Source organism: Nomascus leucogenys, chromosome 12, assembly GCF_006542625.1.
Source record: "Nomascus leucogenys isolate Asia chromosome 12, Asia_NLE_v1, whole genome shotgun sequence".
Taxonomy (NCBI): domain Eukaryota; kingdom Metazoa; phylum Chordata; class Mammalia; order Primates; family Hylobatidae; genus Nomascus; species Nomascus leucogenys.
This window is the reverse complement of record NC_044392.1, coordinates 50,715,178-50,737,232: the sequence shown is the minus strand read 5'-3', so window position 1 is coordinate 50,737,232 and position 22,055 is coordinate 50,715,178. Positions and strand designations below refer to the sequence as shown.

Genomic DNA, 22,055 nt, shown 5'->3' with positions numbered 1-22,055 from the left:
AAAATAATAAATCGAGACAGAGATTTTGATTGTAAGGAGGTTTTTGATTTTTTTACTTGGAGGTTTAGGAACTCCAAGTACAGCAGTAATATATTTAATTAAAAACCCAACACTTCTAATCTGAATTGAAGAAAGGAACTGTCCTTTAAGGCAAATCAGCTTTGTGAGGCTTTTGCTTTGAATTCACCTATACATATTTGCTCAGCTGACTTCTCTAAAAGGTTTGCCTAAGAGAGGGAAGGAAAAAGAGGCGTCGATGAGAAAAGACCCACATCACACCCTGTATTTGAATAAAAGATTTATTTTTTCTTCTCAGGAAAAACAGGAAGTTAGGGAAACACACTACATTTGACAACCAACATTAATTTGTAGTTGGTCCTAACCCTTCCTGGCGCAGCTATCAAAAGTACTAGCTGTTTAACCAGAACCAAGGTGTTCACCCCCCACAGAATGTACATGAACACTAGAGGACTGCATGTTTTTCCCTGAGAGAAGCGTAAGACAAACAGAAGTCAAAAAGTAGTCACTGAGAGCGCCATCCTTCTAAGCAACTCCTCCCTTTCCCTTTTGGAGGATTTGCCCGAACTATGTAGCTAGCCAGCACTTAGACCACCTGCCTCCTCCTCTCCCTATAAACCCACCACTCCCCTCCTCCTTTCCCAAACCACTTGGGGTGCCCTAAGCCCTCACTGCCCCAAGCCCAAAATATCAACTAAGATCCTTGTCTGTATTTCCACAGTCATACCTAATGAATTGGGAAGTGGGGCCCCTAAAAACCAATTCACATCTATGCACTTGTTTCCACTGGATTTGGGAGACGGGCTTTTTTAGTTACCGTAACCAGATCTTAAGATTAATTAAAAACTACATAAAGTGCTTTTAGGTCCTTAGAGATACATGATATAAATAAGTGGCTTATGATCAAGAACGATAAATACATTAAGTAAAAACAGCTCTAGCAAAGATGACCTTATGGCTCTGAGATGGGCAGGCAGGGCAATTCTTCCCCATTACATTCTTAGTCATCTTATTCATACCTATTTTTAAATGGAGTCCACAGACTAAAGGTCATGTTCCGAGACTAAAGCTTTCAAATGACCCTAGTTCCAATATAGACACTTTCTTCAGTTTATCAGTAGCTTTTAAACTTTGAGGTTTAACACAGCTCACCTCTTTCTGCAAATTTAAGTGAGCACACTCATATACAAAGGAAACTTTAGAGAAAACCTCATAAAATGTGTTCCTTCCTCTGAAAATTCCTGAGGGGACTTTTGACACATTTCCCCCAAAGACAGGATAAAACAATAGTTGAAAAGATACCAGTCCAAGGAAAAGGGACTTCCTCCCACCTCTCAATGACTGTTAGTGTCACAGCACCCACGGTATTACCACCTGCTAACAGGATAAAGTTCGTGAAAGATGAAAGGTCTGTGGACTCCTAGTGTGGAGGGAGGGTCACTCAGGTTTCCAGCAGGGGTTTCACAGTGCCAAAATCTAAAAGGGCTAGAAAGAGTTCAGGGATGGCAGGGGAAAGCTGTAGAAATTGATATAAATATCTGTAGAGGGAGCAGAACAAGCAGCAATTTCAAGGAAGGACAGGAAATAAAAGGTAAGTCTGACAGAACAAACATCAAGACTGAAATCCAAAGATGCCCAATGCAAAAATTTCAAACAAGGTTTGGGAATCATTAATAGAAACAAAACAGTAAGTATTTGTTTTATTGACATACTAGGCTTAGACCTGTGTGTGTAACAAGCAAGCCTAATAATAGCACCATGGTTAGACTAGCCCGCTTTTCCAAGCCATCATTTTACAATTTATTAAGCAAACAAGGGATCAAATGTCTCTCCATCCACCTGATGTGATCTTTTTATATGCATACAGTTAATGAGTTCCATTCGGAACAGCTGAAAATCTTCCAGTAAAAGATTTAAAGATGAGCTTATGAATTCAGTTTAAATTTCACCAGTTAAATTAGGTCAAATGGAAGGAACTCAAATGAGTATTGCCCAATCAGAGCCCATTATTTGTAAGTCATCAGTAACCTTAAAACTCCACTTAGACCTAATTATTGAAAACTTGCATAAAATGAAGTGAAAGAATTTCCATCCGTCAACCTCTCAATCCCAGGTTTTCAAAGAAAAACCTATCTAAGGAATACTTACCAAAATCAGTTAAGAAAATTTAAACCTGCATAGTTTATCAATCAGATTTGTTCCACTACAACCAGTCTGCATACAGTTACACATCAATTCGTTCTGTATACACTCTAGAACTGAACAGAACAAAGTTTAGCATAGAAAAGCTGTAAGAAACAGGTTCCTAATTACGGAAGTTGCAAAGTTCAAAAGGGTATGAAAAAAACTAATGTAAATTCGATACTCCCTTCGTTTCAAAGAAATAGACTTTCTGTAAAAATATATACAATTTTTACAAATACATTTACAAGTTGTTTGTCTTTAAGAATTGAGGATATCCATATTCATAACTAATTACTGAGCCTTCCGTCAAGTATTATTGGCCATAAACTAGGCTAATAAAGTAAGAATCATGGAAACCAAGCCAAAGTATAACAGGTATAAAAGTCCTGAACACTTGGACTTTCTATTTCAAGAAGTATACTGGGAAAGCTAATTTATAGAGAAGAAAAGCTTCCCTTGTACAGTACTGAGGCTTACAGTCATAGTTCTATTACTTGTAGCTTTTACACAGGTCATTGGGTCACTGGCATTGTTAGTGCTTAACACTACAGGAAATTAATGAATTCGGCGGGTAATCAATTCTATGACTTGCCTGGCTACTGGCCACTTTCCTGTTCTCAACAAGGAAATTAAGTCTTTCCACCCTACCATCTTCACTAAATCTAAAAGTCCTTCTCCATAGCTTCCCAAAGTTTGTTGCTGAAACTGAACTTTGCTTCTTTCAGACAGTGACTCTTCAATCAATGGGGAGGACTTTTCCCATGTATTTATTCTTGTTAGCCATAATCCTCTTGCCACTTGCTTTTGTGGCTAGGTTGCTAGGGTGCAACTCTAGGAAGTTACAGCTTGGAGTCCAGCTGCATAAACTGGTTTTGGTGGTGGTGGTGGTTGGTTAAAAGTCAACTATTGCACTTACAGTAAGGCTATCTTATTAGATATGCCAAACCAGCTCCTACTCCAGCAACACCTGCAAAAGCCAGCAGCACATTTCTGATGCCACCTTCTAGGTCCTCTACATGGAAGAACTCCACAAACCCATCCTAGAAAACAAAAAAGAAAAGCACATTTTCAAGTATGGGTTTCTGCTCTCTTAACAACACTACTATCCAGAAACAAGGTAAATTAAAATATCTGAGGTTTCCCCCTAAAACAATAGTAAACCAATTATTATTCACCCGGAGGCAAAAAAAAAAAAAAAAAAAAGAAAATAAGTTCTTCAGTTTCTTAAGCTGGCACCCATGATAGTTAAACTTCATTTTACAGTACTATCTTGGTCTTATTAGGATTTATCCTAACAAAGGGACTTGCAGAGTTCCCATAAGGTAAAAGACGAAAACCCTTATTCTCAAATCTCCACCAGCTAGTATTTCAGTAACACCTCAACTGCTCAGATCAGTTTTTCTCAACGTAGTTAAGTACATCCTGCATCAGATCTGGGTTTCTGTTTAAAACGCAGGCTCCACCCCATATCTTCTCAATTAAAACAGGGAGCGCCTTAGGAATGTATTTCAGCTATCCTCCCCGGTGACTTATTTCTTCATGGTTTGAATCCACTGAAAAGTATTCAACTGAATTGGAACAAAAAATAGCCTACAGAAAACCAAGATTTTTGATACAATTCAAGACTGCCATACCACTATCTCTAAGGATCCACTACTTAAATCAACATCCAATAAACAATGGTCCTTTAGTTAGAGCCTGCAAACAGCCGTGCGTCATAAAAACCTTTAGATATCCCCACCTCTCTAAAAAAAATCCTTCATTCTACTTCCACTCCAAGGCCCCTTTCATCCTTAAGGCAAACTTACCCAGCCTCTTTGTTTAACTAGCCAGTCCCGTTTTGTCCTTACGAGAACGTCTGTGATACTTTCTGCTAATGGTTCGATGCAGCTTTCTTGGTTTATGGTCTTCAAGTGTTTAGCCACAAAGGCACCAAAAGAAATGAGAGTCACAATCCTGCCCCAGTTTGTTACGCCGTCGCTGAAAACATGGACCATCACTCGAGACAACGATTTGACATCGTCTTCGTTTTTGATGTCCAGTTTCCGAAGCATGCCTGGGGAAGAAAAGCATGCAGGTCCTCACGGCCTCCTTTGTCTAAACCGGCGCAAGATTCGCCTGCCCACCCGCGGCGGGAAAGTCGCTACTGGGATTTATAGAACTCAGGTCGACCCCACTTGAAACTGACATCCCACCCTTTCCGGTCTTTGAACAAGAGCTGCCATTTCCAGAAGAATCAAGATGGGCGGAAACAATGACTCAAGGCCATAATATTCTGGTTTCAGAAATAGGATGAGACACGTTTCAACACTGACTCGTTTCGGTTTCCACCCACCCTTGGCGGGTGAGTCCGGGGAGAAATGGAAAAAAGGGAGAGGCCTTGGCGATTAATGAACCCCCTTACCTTGGAAGGCCGTCTCATGGTTGCGCTGCACGCCATCCCCAACCCGTCGTAAGGTCTCCAGCGCCTTCCTGCTGGTGGCCCCAGACCTGCCCATTGGCTTTGTGTCCTTGGCGCCGGTGGCCTGCTCCCGAAGGTACCGAGAGATGATCTCCAGCGACTGCCGGTACAACTCGTCCTCCTCCTCCTCTGCTGGCGGCGGCGTCGAGGGTAGTGACCCGTCCGTACTGGTGTTATTACCAGATTCCCCGACCAACTCCAGCAGGGGCAGGACAGCCGGCCGCTTCCCGAGAGGCTCCGGCTCGTACCCGTCCAGCTCCTCTTCGGGCGACATGATGGCGTCGGCGGCCGGGGCTTCCATCTCCTCAAGCGGCGCCGCGCGGCGGGTGGGAGCGAAGAAAAGCAGCCTCGCGGGGGTCGCAGTGACGTCGGAGACCTCGGCGCCAATGGGCGGCGGCCGCGCGACCCTCCGGGAGTCTGGTGTGAGGACTGACGGGGGGCTTGCGCCGGCGCTTCCGCCAATCACCGCGCCGGCCTCCCCTCCCCCTATCTCTCGCCGGGCCGAGGCCTCCTTCTCCGTAGCCAAAAGCCGCCCTCCCGGAGGGGTGGCGCCGCCGCTGCCGGCCCCCAAGCCGGCCCCCCCACAGTAGAGGTTGAGTCCGATTACCGCGTTTCTTCTGAGGCCAAACATCGCCAGTCGCCGCCGCCGCCTGGCTAAGAAAACTGGGGAAGACCCCGACTCCTTACTGGAAGGAAGCGGAAGTGAGAAGTGGCGAGCAGCTCCTTTATCACGGTTTTAGGGCGGCCAGTGCTACGGGGTGGCGTCAGCGAACTCTTATTTTTTTAAAAAAAGTATTCCCATAAAAGGGTAAAGGGGCGGCACCTTCCGGAGGGTTGCGCACGGCACCTACCGGCTGCCCGGCCGGGCCGGGGCGGGGCCGGGGCCTGAGCGGGGCCTTCCGGTCTTCGGAGGCTCTGGGTGCCGGTTACGTAACGGCGGCTCCGAGCGCCTGGGGTCCTGGGCTCGAGCTCTTTCCATGAGCACCTCGGGCCTTCTCGTGGCTACCTCTATGCTTCCCTGAGACCTGATTTGCGAGCCCTTTTTGCTGGTTTTCGCCAGAGGTTTTTTACCAAATCAAAATTTCAACCATTGACTAACACAGGGGTTGAAGGAAGAGGACGGGGAAGTTCAGTGATGGATGGGAACAACAGTCTTAGATGATAGAGATAATTAAGAGGGCATAGTTGGGGACTTGTGGTTATTTTGCACAGCTCTCTACTCTCAGTCCCGTGTTTGGAAATGAGGATGCTCCATGTGCTACCCTAAAAAACCATTTATGTAAGTGGACTAAGCTAAAACTGCCACAGCTAAACTATTCCTGCCTCCCTACTTGCTTCTCCCATCTCTGTTCCATAGTCTTTGGCGCTATTTACATATAGGCCTTAATCCGTTAGCATCTCGTCTGAGAGTCTTGACACCATTTTTGTTTGTTTTGAGACAGAGTCTAACTCTGTTTCCCAGGCTGGAGTGCAATGGGGCGATCTCGGCTCACTACAAGCTCCACCTCCCACGTTCAGAGGACTCCGTACCTCAGCCTCCCTAGTAGCTGGGATTACAGGCGTGCGCCACCACACCTGGCTAGTTTTTGTATTTTTAGTAGAGATGGGGGTTTCACGATGTTGGCCAGACTGGTCTCGAACTCGTGGCCTCAAGTGACCTGCCTGTCTTGGCCTCCCAAAGTGCTGGGATTACAGTTGTGAGCCACATAGCCCAGCTGATTATTGTATTTTTAGTAGAGATGTGGTTTCACCATGTTGGCCAGGCTGGTCTCAAACTCCTGGCCTCAGGTCATCCACCTGCCTCAGCCTATTAAAGTGCTGGGATTACAGGCATGAGTCACCGCACCCAGCTGACACCATTTATTTTTGTACTGATAATAAGGCACATTTGACTCTAGAGGTTTGTAAAGCCCTTGAAAACAAGGATCTTGTTATATGCCATGTATGTTAGTTAACGTTAATTAAAGCAGTCTTTTTGTTAAAAGATCTGTAAAAATAATAGCTAAAATTCAAAAGCAAGGTGCTGAGAGACAGAGGAAAGGTGAGCAAGCTCACTTTTTATTTATTTTTTTGAGATGAGGTCTTGCCCTGTCACCCACGCTGGAGTGCAGTGGCACCATCAGGGCTCATTGCTGCTTCAACCTCCTGAGCTCCTGGGCTGAAGTGATCCTCCCACCTCAGCCTCACGAGTAGCTAGGAACACAGGTGCATGCCACCATGCTTGGCTAATTTTTTTATTTCTTGTAGAGATGGGGTATCGCTATTTTGTCCAGGCTGGTCTTGAACTCCTGGACTCAGGTGATCCTCCTACCTTGGCCTCCCAAAGTGTTGGGATTACAGACCGGACTCTGTGCCTCATGCCAGTAATCCCAGCACTTTGGGAGGCTGAGGTGGGTGGATCGCTTGAGCCCAGGAGTTCGAGACCAGCCTGGGAAACATGGCGAAACCCTGTCTCTACTAAAAACACAAAAATTAGATGGGTGTGGTGGTGTGCATCTGTAATCCCAGCTACTCTGGAGGCTGAGACAGGAGAACTGCTTGAACCCAAGAGACAGAGGTTGCAGTGAGCCAAGATAGTGCCACTGCACTCCAGCCTGGGCAACAGAGCGAGACTCGGTCTCAAAAAAAAAAAAAAAAATGAGGCCTGGCTCGGTGGCTCACACCTGTAATCCCAGCACTTTGGGAGGCCAAGGCGGGCGGATCATCTGAGGTCGGGAGTTTAAGACTAGCCCGACCAACATGGAGAAACTCCATCTCTACTAAAAATACAAAATTAGCTGGGCCATGGTGGCACGTGCATGTAATCCCAGCTACTTGGAAGGCTGAGGTGGGAGAATCGCTTGAGCCTGGGAGGCGGAGGTTGCAGTGAGCCGAGAGTGCACTATTGCACTTCAGCGTGAACAACAAGAGCGAAACGCCATCTCAAAAATAAATAAATAAAGTGTTGGAATTATAGGTGTGAGTCACCCTCTTGGCCAAAAGTTCCTAATTCCCAAAATGTCACAGTTTAGTAAGGTGATACGGCGTCCATACCACCCATTTATGTTTTGGGCAGGACCTAGAACCATAGGGGTTTACAGTATGAGCGGCGAGGATAGAGCATTTTGTGGTTGTAGTGAATAAAAAATGGTTTCTCTATTTAAGGAACGTCTAATCTTGTACAGCAACTAATCATAATGTGAGATGGAATGTATGCTTTACACAAGGCATTAACAACTTCATTTTGGAGTTAAGAGGTTGGGAAATTCACTTTGGGCTGAGAGAGCTAGAGGAAAGTGTTATGGAGGAGGTAGCTTTGCTCTCATGCTTTATAAAGTAAAATTTTATCAGGTGGTAAAGTGGAAAGAGATTGAGGAAATAGGAAGAGCAATGATTTTTCCTTGTACAGAGGCTAAAAAAGGAAATGCAAGTTTCACTTTAAAATAAATTACATTTTATTTATTATTTATTATTATTATTTTTTGAGACGGGTATCATCATGTTGCCCAGGCTGGAGTGCAGTGGTGCAGTCTCCGCTCACTGCGACCTTGACCTCCTGAGCTAAAGTGATCCTCCTACCTCACCCTCCCAAGTAGCTGGGACTACAGGCCAGCACCACCATGCCTGGCTAATTTTTGTGTTTTTTTGTAGAGATGGGGTTTCACCATGTTGTCCAGGCCAATCTCGAACTCCTGGCCTCAAGCCATCTGCCCTCCTTGGCCTCCCAAAGTGCTAGGATTATAGGCATGAGACATTGCACCTGGCCCTATTTGTTAGGAAACAAGTCTTGGTCGGGCGCGGTGGCTCACGCCTGTAATCCCAGCACTTTGGGAGGCCGAGGTGGGCAGATCACGAGGTCAGGAGATCGAGACCATCCTGGCCAACACGGTGAAACCCCGTCTCTACTAAAAAAAAATACAAAAAATTAGCCAGGTGCCTTTAGTCTCAGCTACTCAGGAGGCTGAGGCAGGAGAATGGTGTGAATCCGGGAGGCAGAGCTTGCAGTGAGCCGAGATCGTGCCACTGTACTCCAGCCTGGGCAACAGAGCAAGACTCTGTCTCAAAAAAAAAAAAAAAAAAAGAAACGAAGTCTTGCTATGTGATCCAGGATGGTCTCCAACTCCTGGCCTCAAGGGATCCTCCCACCAGAGCCTCTTGAATAGCTGGGATTACAAGCATGAGCCACCACACCCAGTTTCAAATACATTTTATTTTATTTTATTTTATTTTATTATTTTTTGAGACGGAGTCTTGCTCTGTTGCCCAGGCTGGAGTGCAGTGGCACAATCTCGGCTCACCACAACCTCCACCTCCTGGGTTCAAGTGGTTCTCCTGCCTAAGCCTCCCAAGTAGCTGGGACTACAGGTACGCACCACCATGCCCGGCTAATTTTTGTATTTTTAGTAGAGACGGGGTTTCACTATGTTAGCCAGGCTGGTCTCAAACTTCTGACCTCGTGATCCATCTGCCTTGGCCTCCCAAAGTGCTGGGATTACAGATGTGAGCCACTGTGCCCGGCCCTTTTTTTTTTTTTTTTTTTTGAGTTGGAGCCTTGCGCTGCCGTCCAGGTTGGAGTGCAATGGCGCGGTCTTGGCACACTGCAACTTCCACCTCCCAGGTTCAAGCAATTCGGCCTCAGCCTCCTGAATAGCTGGGACTACAGGCGCATGCCATCACACCCAGCTAATTTTTTTTTTTTTTTTTTTTTTGAGATGGAGTCTCGCTATGTCGCCCAGGCTGGAGTGCAGTGGCACGATCTTGGCTCACTGCAAGCTCCGCCTCCCAGGTTCACGCCATTCTCCTGCCTCAGCCTCCCAAGTAGCTGGGACTACAGGCGCCCGGCTAATTTTTTGTATTTTTAATAGAGACAGGGTTTCACCGTGTTAGCCAAGATGGTCTCGATCTCCTGACCTCATGATCTGCCCGCCTCGGCCTCCCGAAGTGCTGGGCTTACAGGCGTGAGCCACCGCGCCCGGCCTAATTTTTGTATTTTTAGTAGAGATGGGGTTTCACCATGTTGGCCAGGCTGGTCTTGAACTCCTGACCTCATGATCCACCCGCTTCAGCCTCCCAAAGTGCTGGGATTACAGTCATGAGCCTCCACGCCCAGCAGAGCCACGGTTTTGCTCTGTCAAGGCTGAAGTACCGTGGTGCAATCATGGCTCACTGCAGCACTGAACATCTGAGCACCTCAGCCTCCCAAGTAGCTAGGACTACAGGCATGTACCATCACGTCCAGCTAATTTTTTAAAATTTATTTTTGGCAGAGATGGGGGTCTCAGTGTTGCCCAGGCTAGTATAAACTCCTGGAGTCAAGCCATCCTCCCGTCTCGGCCTCCCAAAGTGGGATTACAGGAGTGAGCCATTGTGCCCAGCCTGATGTCCCTTTGTATAGCAACCTCTTCACCTCCTTTTCTGTCTTGAACCCATTCCTATGAAGCTTTGATTCTCACCACTGAAACTTGTCAAGGTTATCTATGACCTCTACATTGCCATGTCTCAGTGGTCAATTTGCAGGCCTCCTTATACTTCTCAGCAGTATTTGACTTGGTTGATCATTCTTGTGCAGAAACACTTTCTTCCTGTGCTTTTTAGGGTACCACACACTCCTGATTTTCCTTCTTCTATACTGGCTACTCTTCAATTTTATTACTCTCTCTGGTTGTCCACTTGATGAGAGCACTTAATGTACTTCTCTTCGTAACCCCAGCCATGCCTGACCCATGGCAGACACTCCAGTGTTGAATGGATGAACCTGAATGTTTACCAACATGGGATATATAGAAAAGTGAGATGGGGGCCAGGCTGGGTACGGTGGCTCATGCTTGTAATCCCAGCAGTTTGGGAGGCTGAGGTGGGCGGATCATGAGGTCAGGAGATCGAGACCATCCTGGCCAACATGGTGAAACCCCATCTCTACTAAAAATACAAAAATTAGCTGGGCATGGTGGTGCGTGCCTGTAGTCCCAGCTACTCGGGAGACTGAGGCAGGAGAATCGCTTGAACCTGGCAGGCAGAGGTTGCAGTGAACTGAGATCTCGCCACTGCACTCCAGCCTGGGGACAGAGTGAGACTCTGTCTCAAAAAAAAAAAAAAAAAAAAAGATGGGGACATACTATTGAGGGCTTTGAAAGTCAAAGAGTTTTGAACTTCTCTAAACAATTGGGAACCACTAAGCCCTAGAGTACCATGATGCATGGTCTAATTTAGTTTCATTACTCTAATGGTGGGCTTTAGAATGGATTAAGGGAGAGAGAATTGGAGGCAAAGAAATAAATGTTGAGGCTACTGCAGTATGATAGTCACGAAATAATGTTAGGGCTGGGTGTGGTGGCTCACATCTGTAATCCCAGCACTTGGAGAGGCCGAGGTGAGAGGACTGCTTGAGCCCAGGAGTTCAAGACCAACCTAGGCAACATAGCAAGGCCCCATCTCTATTAAAAAAAAAAAGAAAAAAAGAAATAATGGTGACATGTAGTTGGGTGACGGCAGTAGAAATGGAAAAAAGATACATTTAGAGACACTGAGGAGCAGGATCTATAGGCCTTGATGACTAAGAAGATAACAGAGTGTAACATATCATCAGATAGCCATCATATTATACAAGATCAGCAGGCAGACCACCTTCTAGACTCTCACCCTGTGCATCAAGGAGGCAAGGAGTCAGCATGATCTCTTGGGAGGGCTTGTTCTCAGGGAATTTTAATTCACTTAGGTTTCCTGGTTCTTAGTATCAGTCAGTCATAGGAACCTCTGGGTTTGTCCACACTCCCTAAGAATGTCTCTTATTCTTTTTTTTTTTTTTTGAGACAGAGTCTCGCTGTTGCCCAGGCTGGAGTGCAGTGGCACGATCTCAGCTCACTGCAGGCTCCACCCCCCAGGGTTCACACCATTCTCCTGCCTCAGCCTCCCGAGTAGCTGGGACTACAGGCGCCTGCCACCTAGCCCGGCTAATTTTTTGTATTTTTAGTAGAGACAGGGTTTCACCATGTTAGCCAGGATGGTCTCGATCTCCTGACCTCGTGATCCGCCCTCCTCAGCCTCCCAAAGTGCTGGGATTACAGGTGTGAGCCACGGCGCCCGGCCTAGAATGTCTCTTATTCTTAAGATAAATATCTTGGCCACAGTCCTGAACCTCAAAAAAACAAACAAACAAAAAACACTGTTGGCCGGGTGCAGTGGCTCACGCCTGTAATCCCAGCACTTTGGGAGGCCGAGGTGGGCAGATCATGAGGTCAGGAGTTCAAGACCAGCCTGGCCAACGTGGCAAACCCTGTCTCTACTAAAAATACAAAAATCAGCCAGACATGTTGGCGCATACCTGTAATCCCAGCTACTAGGGAGGTTGAGGCAGGAGAATCGCTTGAACCTTGCAGGCGGAGGTTGCAGTGAGCCGAGATTGTGCCATTGCACTCCAGCCTAGGCGACAGAGCAAGACTGTTTCAAAAAAACAAAAAAAAAGGCCGGGCACAGTCACTCAGCCTGTAAATCCCAGCACTTTGGGAGGCTGAGGTGGGAGGATCACCTGAGGTCAGGAGTTCAAGACCAGCCTGGCCAACATGGAGAAACCCTGTCTCTACTAAAAATACAAAAAAATTAGCCAGGCCTGGTGGCGGGCACCTGTAATCACAGCTACTCGGGAGGCTGAGGTAGGAGAATCGCTTGAACCTGGGAGGCAGAGGTTGCGGTGAGCTGACATCGCGCCATTGCACTCCAGCTTGGGCAACAAGAGCGAAACTCCATCTTAAAAAAAAATATATAGGGCCGGGCGCGGTGGCTCACGCTTGTAATCCCAGCACTTTGGGAGGCCGAGGCGGGTGGATCACGAGGTCAGGAGATTGAGACCACGGTGAAACTCCGTCTCTACTAAAAATACAAAAAAATTAGCCGGGCGTGGTGGCGGGCGCCTGTAGTCCCAGCTACTCGGAGAGGCTGAGGCAGAAGAATGGCGTGAACCCGGGAGGCGGAGGTTGCAGTGAGCTGAGGTCATGCCACTGCACTCCAGCCTGGGTGACAGAGCGAAGAAAAAAAGGAAGAGAAGAGAAGGGATGGGGAAGGGCGGGGAAGAGGCTAGGTGTGCTGACTCATGCCTTTAATCCCAGTGCTTTGGGAGGCCAAGGCAGGTGGATCATTTGAAACCCTGTCTCTACTAAAATACAAAAATAATTAGCCAGGTGCGGTGGCGGGTGCCTGTAATCTCAGCTACCAGGGAGGCTGAGGCAGGATAATCACTTGAACCTGGGAGGCAGAGGTTGCAGGAAGCTGAGATTGTGCCACTGTACTACTCCAGCCTGAGGGACGGGAGGGGACAGGAGGGGAGGGGAGGGGGAAAGGGAAAAGGAAAGGGAAGAACGCTGGGGAATGTGGCACTGGTTTATTATCCTTTTGAGGCCGACTGTAAGGTGGTCTACAAAAGGCAGAGGCTGGGACTAGAAAGAAGTGCTTAAGGAGAGCAGCTGTGAGAAATTGACAAGGCGTTTGGCTCCCCATGAGGACTACCAAGTTAAGGCTGGAAAGCACATACTGGTACCAGTTCCGACTCATGATTAACTAATGCTCTCCCATAAAACAGAAGCCAACACTCAGAAGGAGAGAAAACACATCTGTGTCCTCAATACCTAGAACAACTGTTGGCATATCAACAGGCCCTGAATAAATATTTCTTGAATGAGCAAATAAACATAAAGGTTACATTGATCTAGAACTGGGGAGGGGTGAGGTGGTTGGGACCAAAGAACAAAAGACAAAGGTAACTGAGGGTGTGGTAAAAGTGTCTTGAGATAATTGTCCATGAAGTCCAAGGTGGATGAAGAAAGAAGTGAAGCCAGAAAGGATGTGGTAGATTGGAACTGTAGTTGACCTAAACTAGATGATACAAAATTGAAGAATGAATGACAATTTATAGGTGTTTAGAAAATGTGTGGGTTCTGAAATGAAAGCAGCAGATCTTTAGAGGAAATGACCCAGATGACATAAGCCCAAGAAATGGGTAGAAAACTTGTTTACTATTAAATTTAAAATTTTCTCCTTTTGGGCTGGGCGCAGTGGCTCACACCTGCAATCCCAGCACTTTGGGAGGCCGAGATGGGCGGATCACCTGAGGTCAGGAGTTCGAGACCAGCCTGACCAACATGGAGAAACCTCATCTCTACTAAAAATACAAAATTAGCTGGGCATGGTGGCGCATGCCTGTAATCTCAGCTACTAGGGAGGCTGAGTCAGAAGAATTGCTTGAACCTGGGAGGCAGAGGTTGTGGTGAGCCGAGATCGTACCATTGCACTCCAGCCTGGGCAACAAGGGCAAAACTCTGTTTCGAAGAAAAAAAAATTTTTTTTTCTCCTTTTGGCTTGAGACACAGAACTCAGACCTCTCTTCTGTGAAGTCTACAATGGGGCCTGCAGCTGCACGTTCCAGTTGAACTAGGCTCCCAGTTGCTATTGGCTGAGCAGGCAATGCAAACAATACTCAGAATCCTATTAACTAACAATGGATTAATACCAAATTAGAAGTGTCTACTGCATAGTGTTCTGAGTGCTGTCCTATTCAATGTTTGTACAAATGGTTTAGTTAAGAACGTTGATGACAGATTATCACATTTGTAGACATCAGTAATCTGGTAGAGATAATATGCTGGATAGCAGAACCAGAATATAAAGAGATCTTGGCAGGCAGGACCAAATCTAACGAGGTGGGGTGTTTTTGTTTTGTTTTGTTTTTACATTTTTTAGAGACAGGGTCTCTATATGCTGGAGCACAGCTGCTAGTCACAGGTGCATTCATAGCACACTACAGCCTTAAAACTCCTGGCCTCAGATGATCCTCTCACGTTAGCCTCTGAAGTAGCGGGGACTATAGGCATACCCCACTGCACCCAGCTAAAATGCAGTTTAAATGGGTCAAATGCAAAGTTCAGTGCAAAGGTTAAAAAAAAAATAAAGTGGCCGGGCGTGGTGGCTCACGCCTGTAATCCGAGCACTTTGGGAGGCTGAGTCGGGTGGATCGCCTGAGGTTGGGAGTTCGAGACCAGCCTGACAAACATGGAGAAACCCCGTCTCTACTGAAAATACAAAATTAGCTGGGCGTGGTGGTGCATGCCTGTAATCCCAGCTACTCGGGAGGCTGAGGCAGGAGAATTGCTTGAACCTGGGAGGCGGAGGTTGCAGTGAGCCAAGATCGCACCATTGCACTCCAGTCTGGGCAACAAGAGTGAAACTCTGTCTCAATAACTAAATAAATAAAAATAAAGTGTCAGGGCATGGTGGCTTACACCTATTATCCGAGCACTTTGGGACGCTGAGACAGGAGAATCAATTGCGTTCAGGATTTTTTTTTTTTTTTCTGAGATGGAGTCAGTCTCTGTCGCCCAAGCTGGAGAGCAGTGACACGATCTCGGCTCACTGCAACCTCCACCTCCTGGGGTCAAGCGATTCACCTGAGGCCAAGATCTTGAGATGCTGTGTGCCTGTAGTCCTAGCTACTTGGGAGACTAAGGTGGGAGGATCTTTTGAGCCTAGGAGTTCAAGGCTACAGTGAGCTATGATCTCACCCATGTATACCAGCCTGTGTGACAGAGCAAGATCCTGTCTCTAAAAAATAAGAGAGACAACAAAAATATGGGCAAAATAAGGGGTTAAAATGGAGGACAATACAAATGGTATATACATACATGCCCATACACATGTACCTATAATCTCTACACATGCATGTATGTAAATGCGTGTATGTATAACTTTTGCTTATCTTTCGTGCTGGCAAAAATGTAAATGACTAGGCCAGGTGCACGGTGGCTCACGCCTGTAATCCCTGCACTTTGGGAGGCCGAGGTAGGCGGATCACCTGAGGTCAGGAGTTCGAGACCAGCCTGGATAACATACAGTGAAACCTTGTCTCTACTAAAAAATACAAAAATTAGCCGGGCATGGTGGCGTGTACCTGTAATCTCAGCTACTCAGGAGGCTGAGGCAGGAGAATTGCTTGAACCCAGGAGGTGGAGGTTGCAGTGAGCCAAGATCATGCCACTGTAGTCCAGCCTGGGTGACAGAGTGAGATTCTGTCTCTAAAAAAAATAATAATAATAATAAATTAAATGACCACTCATATCTAATATCAAGTATTAGAAAAGTATGGGCAAATGGCCTGTGGCAGTCTTACAAGGTTGGTGGGAATATAAATCAATTTAGGGCAATCTGTAAGTACATATTACAATTTTTTTTCAACAATGTAAAGAGGTTTTTTTTTTTTTTGAGATGGATTCTTGCTCTGTTGCCAGGCTGGAGTGCAATGCCATGATCTTGGCTCACTGCAACCTCCGCCTCCTGGGTTGAAGCGATTCTCTTGCCTTCTTGCCTCAGCCTCCCAAGCAGCTGGGACTACAGGCACCTGCCACCACACCCAGCTAATTTTTATATTTGTAGTAGAGACAGGGTTTCACCATGTTGACCAGGATGGTTTCGATCTCTTGACCTTGTAATCTGCCCGCCTTGGCCTCCCAAAGTGCTGGGATTACAGACATGAGCCACTGCACCCGGGTGTAAATAGTTTTTAAATTGTGTATATGTAACATTAGACAAAATTATTTAAAGTCAATAAATTTTTATTCAAGGAATTCCATGTTGTGATTTCTTTTTTTTTTTTTTTTTAGACGGAGTCTTGCTCTGTTGCCCAGGCTGGAGTGCAGTGGCGCGATCTCGGCTCACTGCCAGCTCCGCCTCCCGGGTTCATGCCATTCTCCTGCCTCAGCCTCCCGAGTAGCTGGGACTACAGGCGCCCACCACTGCGCCCGGCTAATTTTTTTTTTGTATTTTTAGTAGAGACGGGGTTTCACCGTGGTCTCGATCTCCTGACCTCGTGATCCACCCGCCTCAGCCTCCCATAGTGCTGGGATTACAGGCGTGAGCCACCGCGCCCGGCCCCATGTTGTGATTTCTTCCACTGTCCATCAAGGTCACTTTCGATCCTCTAAAGAGCTGGAGTCAAAAGATTTATCTTCAAGTTAGCCTTTTTAATGAAAATGATCCAGTTGTCTTGTCAGCCCATAATTACTTTGGCTTCCTGTCATCTCCTTTTAATATGGATATACTGATGAAGACTTCAAAATTCACCGAGAATCTTTGGGATCTAATTTCTTCAACCAATTTACTTTAGGGTCCTTTATACTGTAGGTGGTGGGGATCTGCCTGGTTCTCAATTTGACACCTTAAGCGATCACACTCAAGAATAGTACAGATGTGTGGAATATGCCAATACCTTTAACTCCAGACATCATGTTCTCAAGATAAAAGCCTTTAAAACAAAAAGCCATCGTATGTATCGTCAACATGAAATTTGAATGCAAAATTAATACTGCTGAGGATTTCCCTCATATCCCATGCTGTTTAACTATCTATTCTACAGTCCTAGAATCAATCTTTTTTTTATTAAGACACAAGGTCTTTGTTACCAAGGCCGGAGTAGAGTGGTGCCATCAAAGCTCAGTGCAGCCTCCAACTCCTGGACTCAATTCTTTTGCCTCAGCCTCCCCTTCCTGAGTAGCTGCAACTACAGGCACATGCCCCAATACCCGGCTAATTTTTAAATTGTTGTGGAGATGAGGTGTTTGTTACTTTCTTGACCAGGCTGGTCTTGAACTCCTGGTTTCAAGCAATACACCCACCTCAGTGTGGGGATTGCAGGCTTGAGCCACTGCACCTGGCCTGGAACCAACCTTTATGGCTATCAATACTCCCATCAGTTAACTGTCTCAGGTATCATAATATCCCTTCTTATATGTATCAAAACTCGTACTGAACAATGAGTTCTGGGTTGCAAAAAGTGCATATTAAAATTTTAAATGCTGGGCGCGGTGGCTCACACCTGTAATCCCAGAACTTTTGGGAGGCCAAGGAGGGCAGATCACGAGGTCAGGAATTTGAGACAGCCTGGCCAATATGGTGAAACCCCGTCTCTATTAAAAATACAAAAATTAGCCGGGCGCGGTGGCTTACGCTTGTTATCCCAGCACTTTGGGAGACCGAGGCGGGCGGATCACAAGGTCAGGAGATCGAGACCACAGTGAAACCCCATCTCTACTAAAAATACAAAAAATTAGCCGGGCGTGGTGGCGGGCGCCTGTAGTCCCAGCTACTCAGAGAGGCTGAGGCAGGAGAATGGCGTGAACCCGGGAGGCGGAGCTTGCAGTGAGCCGAGACTGCGCCACTGCACTCCAGCCTGGGCGACAGAACAAGACTCTGTCTCAAAAAAAAAAAAAATACAAAAATTAGCTGGGCGTGGTGGCAAGCGCCTGTAGGCCCAGCTACTCGGAGGCTGAGGCAGAAGAATCGCTTGAATCCGGGAGGCGGAGGTTTCATTGAGCCAAGATTGCGTCACTGTATGCCAGCCTGGGCAACAGAGCGAGACTCGGTCCCTTTAAAAAGAAAAAAAATTTTAAACGTGCATACCCTGTGACCCAGCAACTTTCAGTATTTACCCTAGAGAGGCCAGGTGCAATGGCTCATGCCTGTAATCCCAGCACTTTGGGAGGCCGAGGTGGGTGGATTACCTGAGGTCAGGAGTTCAAGACCAGCCTGGCCAACATGATGAAACCCCGTCTTTACAAAAAAGTTAAAAAATTAGCCAGGCGTGATGTTGCATGCCTGTAATCCCAGCTACTCAGGAGGCTGAGGCAGGAGAATTGCTTGAACCCGGGAGGTTGAGGTAGCAATGAGCCGAGATTGTGCCACTGCACTCCAGCCTGTGTGACAAGAGCAAAACTTTGTCTAAAATAAAATAAAACAATATTATATATATATTTATATATATTTATATTTATGATATATTTTTATATATATTTATATTTATAATATATTTATATATATTTATATTTTTATATATATTTATATTTAAATATATATTTATGTTTTACCCTAGAGAAATACTCCCATATAGCACTAAGAGGCATAAAGAATTTTCACTGAAACACTGTAATAGCAAACAATTGGAAACAATCTATATGTCCAACAACAGAATGGTTAAGTAAGCTGTGATACATTCATACTATAGGTTACAATAGAACAGTTCTTAATGAATGAGACATCTTTATATGTATTGAGATGCAAGTTCTCTGAAACATGTTAAGCGTAAAAAGAAGATATGGAGTAATACAAACCATGTGATACTTTTTTTTTATTTTTTTTGAGACAGGGTCTGGCTCTATTGCCCAGGCTGGAATCCAGTGGCACTATCATGGCTCATTGCAGCCTTGACCTCCAGGGCTCAAGCAATCTTCCCACCTCAGCCTCCCTGTAGCTGGGACTACAAGTGTGTGCCACCACACCTGGCTATTTTTTAGTTTTTGTAGACACAAAACTATGTTACCCAGATGGTCTCAAACTCCTGGCCTTGAGTGATTTTCCTGCCTTAGCCTCCCAAAGTGCTGGGATTACAGGTGTGAGGCACTATGCCTAGTCCATTTATGTTTTAAAAGTCTCATATAACTAGCCGGGTGTGGTGGCTCATGGCTATTATCTCAGCACTTTGGGAGGCCAAGGCAGGCAGATCACTTGAGTCCAGGAATTCAAGATCAGCCTGGGCAACATGGCAAAACTCTGTCTCTACAAAAAAAATACAAAAATTATCCAGGCGTGGTGGCATGTGCCTGTAGTCCCAGCTACTCTGGAGGCTGAGGTGGGAGGATTGCTTGGTCCAGGAGGCAGAGGGTGCAGTGAGCCAAGATCACGCCACTACACTCCAGTCTGGGCAACAGAGTGAGACCGTCTGGAAAAAAAAAAAAAAAAAAAAGTCCCATATATTTCTACATGTAAATATATAGAAAAAGGGCTGGAAGGATATATAATCAAAATTAAACAGTGTTTATCTCTAGAAGGAAAGGACCAGGACTTGGAATAATGGCAAGGAAGCCTTGTTTGTAATTTTTTTTTTTTGTCGTTTTTGAGGAGCCTCACTCTATCGCCCAGGCTGCAATGCAGTGGTGTCATCTCAGCTCACTGCACCTCTGCCTCTCCGCCTCCCGGGTTTAATCGATTCTCCTGCCTCAGCCTCCTGAGTAGCTAGGATTACAGGTGTCTGCTACCATGGCCAGATAATTTTTGTGTATATATATAATTTATATATATATATATATATATATATATATTTTTTTTTTTTTAGTAGAGACAGGGTTTCACCATGTTAGCCAGGCTGGTCTCAAACTTCTGACCTCAAGTGATCTGCCGGCCTCAGCCTCCCAAAGTCACCATGCCCGGCTTTTTTTTTTTTTTTGAGTTGGAGTCTTGCTCTGTCATCCAGGCTGAAGTGCAGTGGCACGATCTTGGCTCACTGCAACCTCCACCTCCTGAGTTCAAGCCATTCTCCCACCTCGGCGTGCCGAGTAGCTGGGACTATAGGAGTACACCATGCCCAGCTAGTTTTTTGTATTTTGGTAGAGATGGGGTTTCACCATGTTGCCCAGGCTGGTCTCAAACTCCTAAGCTCAGGCAATCCACCCACCCTGGCCTCCTAAAGTGCTAGGACTACAGGTGTGAGCCACCACGTCCGACCTATAGTTTTGTGTTTTTTTTTGAATGAAGGTTTTTAATGTTACATGTTGTATAAAATTAATGCATTAATTTATTATTATGAAATCAAAACAACCCTACCTTACCCTGAAAATAACACCTGTAGGTTTTTGTTAGTTGTCAGATGGGCATCATGTTGCCCAGGCCGGTTTCAAACTCCTGGGGCTCAATCTATCTTCTGCCTCAGCCTCTCGAGTAGCTAAGACTACAGGTGTGCACCATCATGTCCAGCTTAGGTGTCAGTTTGATGTGAGTCAGTAGCATAAGTAGGAAAGAAAACCTAAGGGGGCCTTGGGCTCTCTTACGGTCCAGGTCTACAAGCAAGCAGGTAATGGTTTAGTTCTATTTGGCTTCGTGAGGCCACATCTGGACCAAAGTTAGGCACACTGACACATTTGAGCTCATCCAGAGAGTAGACAAGGTGATGCCAGGAGTCCACGCTATGTCAAGGAGGACCAGCTAAAGGGAGGGAGAACATTTAGGCTAGTGGATGTAGAAAGAGGTGGTCCTCAAACTCTTGACGTTTTCATGAGGGTGAAGATACTAGATTTCAAGACACTGGAGTTATTCAAGAGACTAAATGTTCACTTTCCAGGGATACTGTGAAAAAGATTCACTGAGGAGGCATTCGTTGGAACTAGATTTTTTTTTTTTTTTTTTTTTTTTTAAGAGACAGGGTTCTGCTGTTACCCAGGCTGGTCTCTAACTCCTAAGCTCAAGAGATCCACTTGCCTCAGCCTGCCAAAGTGATGGGATTACAGGGTGAGCCACGTGCCTGGCCTGGAACTAGATGATCTTAAAGTTAGTTTCCAACTAACTTTATTTCAACGTATTTCAAGTTTCCTTGGCCTCAACCAGATTTATTGAAATTTAAGTCCCTAAAACTGTCTTTTGAGTTGTTTTATTATAGAGAGGATATTAACCAGAAGGTTACACATTACAATCTGGAAGGAATAATCTCAATATCATGAGTGCCAATTAAGTGCCTCAGAGAATACAAAAATGACTATAACTGGAATGCTTAACAAGTCTCAACTGAAGAAATGTAATGAAAATTAAAGTTTGTTTTCCCCTGTCTGCACAATTTATTTCAGTGGGAGAGGTTTTCCTCAGATGTGGATCACCTTTAGATAACAGTCTTTGCAATCACTTTAAGTAGCAAAACATACTCTTGGTTCAGAAATATATTAACACATCAGTTTTCATCATAGGTAAGAATCTCTCTACCCCACAACTAGGGTCAACAGAGCCAGCCAGCTCACCTCTGTGAAAGAGGGGTAGTTGGCTTCTCTCCTTTTGCTACACTGATGTTTCTAGGAATGGGGCAGAATGAAGAGGAAGGGTTATTAGTGGCTTCATGCTGTCTAGGCCTGGCTCATGTTAAGAGTTATCTCATGAGCATTTGTATGGCTCCATCAGAGGCTTCCCTGGGGGCGCTTTCCAAAGGCAGTGGCAACTTCCTGAAGTGAGGTGATGTATTCTATTTCTATAGCCACCACTCTCTCATTATCCTTTTGTTTTCCAGTGTTCTTTTCCACATGAAGAGCCCCACTATGCATCCAGGCAGTTCTCTTGAGTAGGATTTAAACTGGCTCCACACATGGTCCACAGGATTCATGTATATCTGACCCTTTACAGAAGCCAGTGTGGTGACTTCCAGGATGTGACTCTACTTTGTTACATCAGGCTCTGTTGTTAGTCAGCCTTTGCCTTGAAATTCCTCTACCGTGAGTCATACACAGTCTAATGATTATCCCTTACCCAAGGACAAATACAAAATGTTTCAGTGGTCTTGAAGCCACTGTCTCTAGGATTGAGAAGATAGAATTACTCCTCACCTCATCTCTTTTTTTGGGGGGGG

The 22,055-nt window shown here is 45.7% G+C and overlaps 1 protein-coding gene and 1 pseudogene across 2 annotated transcripts; both read right to left on the bottom strand.

Annotated features, from left to right (window-relative positions):
* Positions 1 to 283: 283 nt before the first annotated feature.
* On the bottom strand, positions 284 to 6,144 carry MCL1 (MCL1 apoptosis regulator, BCL2 family member). Of its 2 annotated transcripts, XM_012511377.2 has the most exons (3): positions 4,607 to 5,593; positions 4,011 to 4,258; positions 284 to 3,242 (listed from the first exon to the last, which is right to left on the bottom strand). In XM_012511377.2, the coding sequence occupies exons 1-3, from the start codon at positions 5,292 to 5,294 to the stop codon at positions 3,126 to 3,128; spliced, it is 1,053 nt and encodes a 350-aa protein (XP_012366831.1). In that variant the 5' UTR covers positions 5,295 to 5,593; the 3' UTR covers positions 284 to 3,125. The 2 variants fall into 2 exon arrangements, with proteins under 2 accessions (XP_012366831.1, XP_030680491.1); XM_030824631.1 differs by lacking the exon at positions 4,011 to 4,258 and having other exon boundaries at positions 3,115 to 3,242; positions 4,607 to 6,144.
* An 11,249-nt stretch (positions 6,145 to 17,393) lies between these two features.
* On the bottom strand, positions 17,394 to 17,514 carry LOC115837792 (annotated as a pseudogene).
* Between the last annotated feature and the right edge of the window lie 4,541 nt (positions 17,515 to 22,055).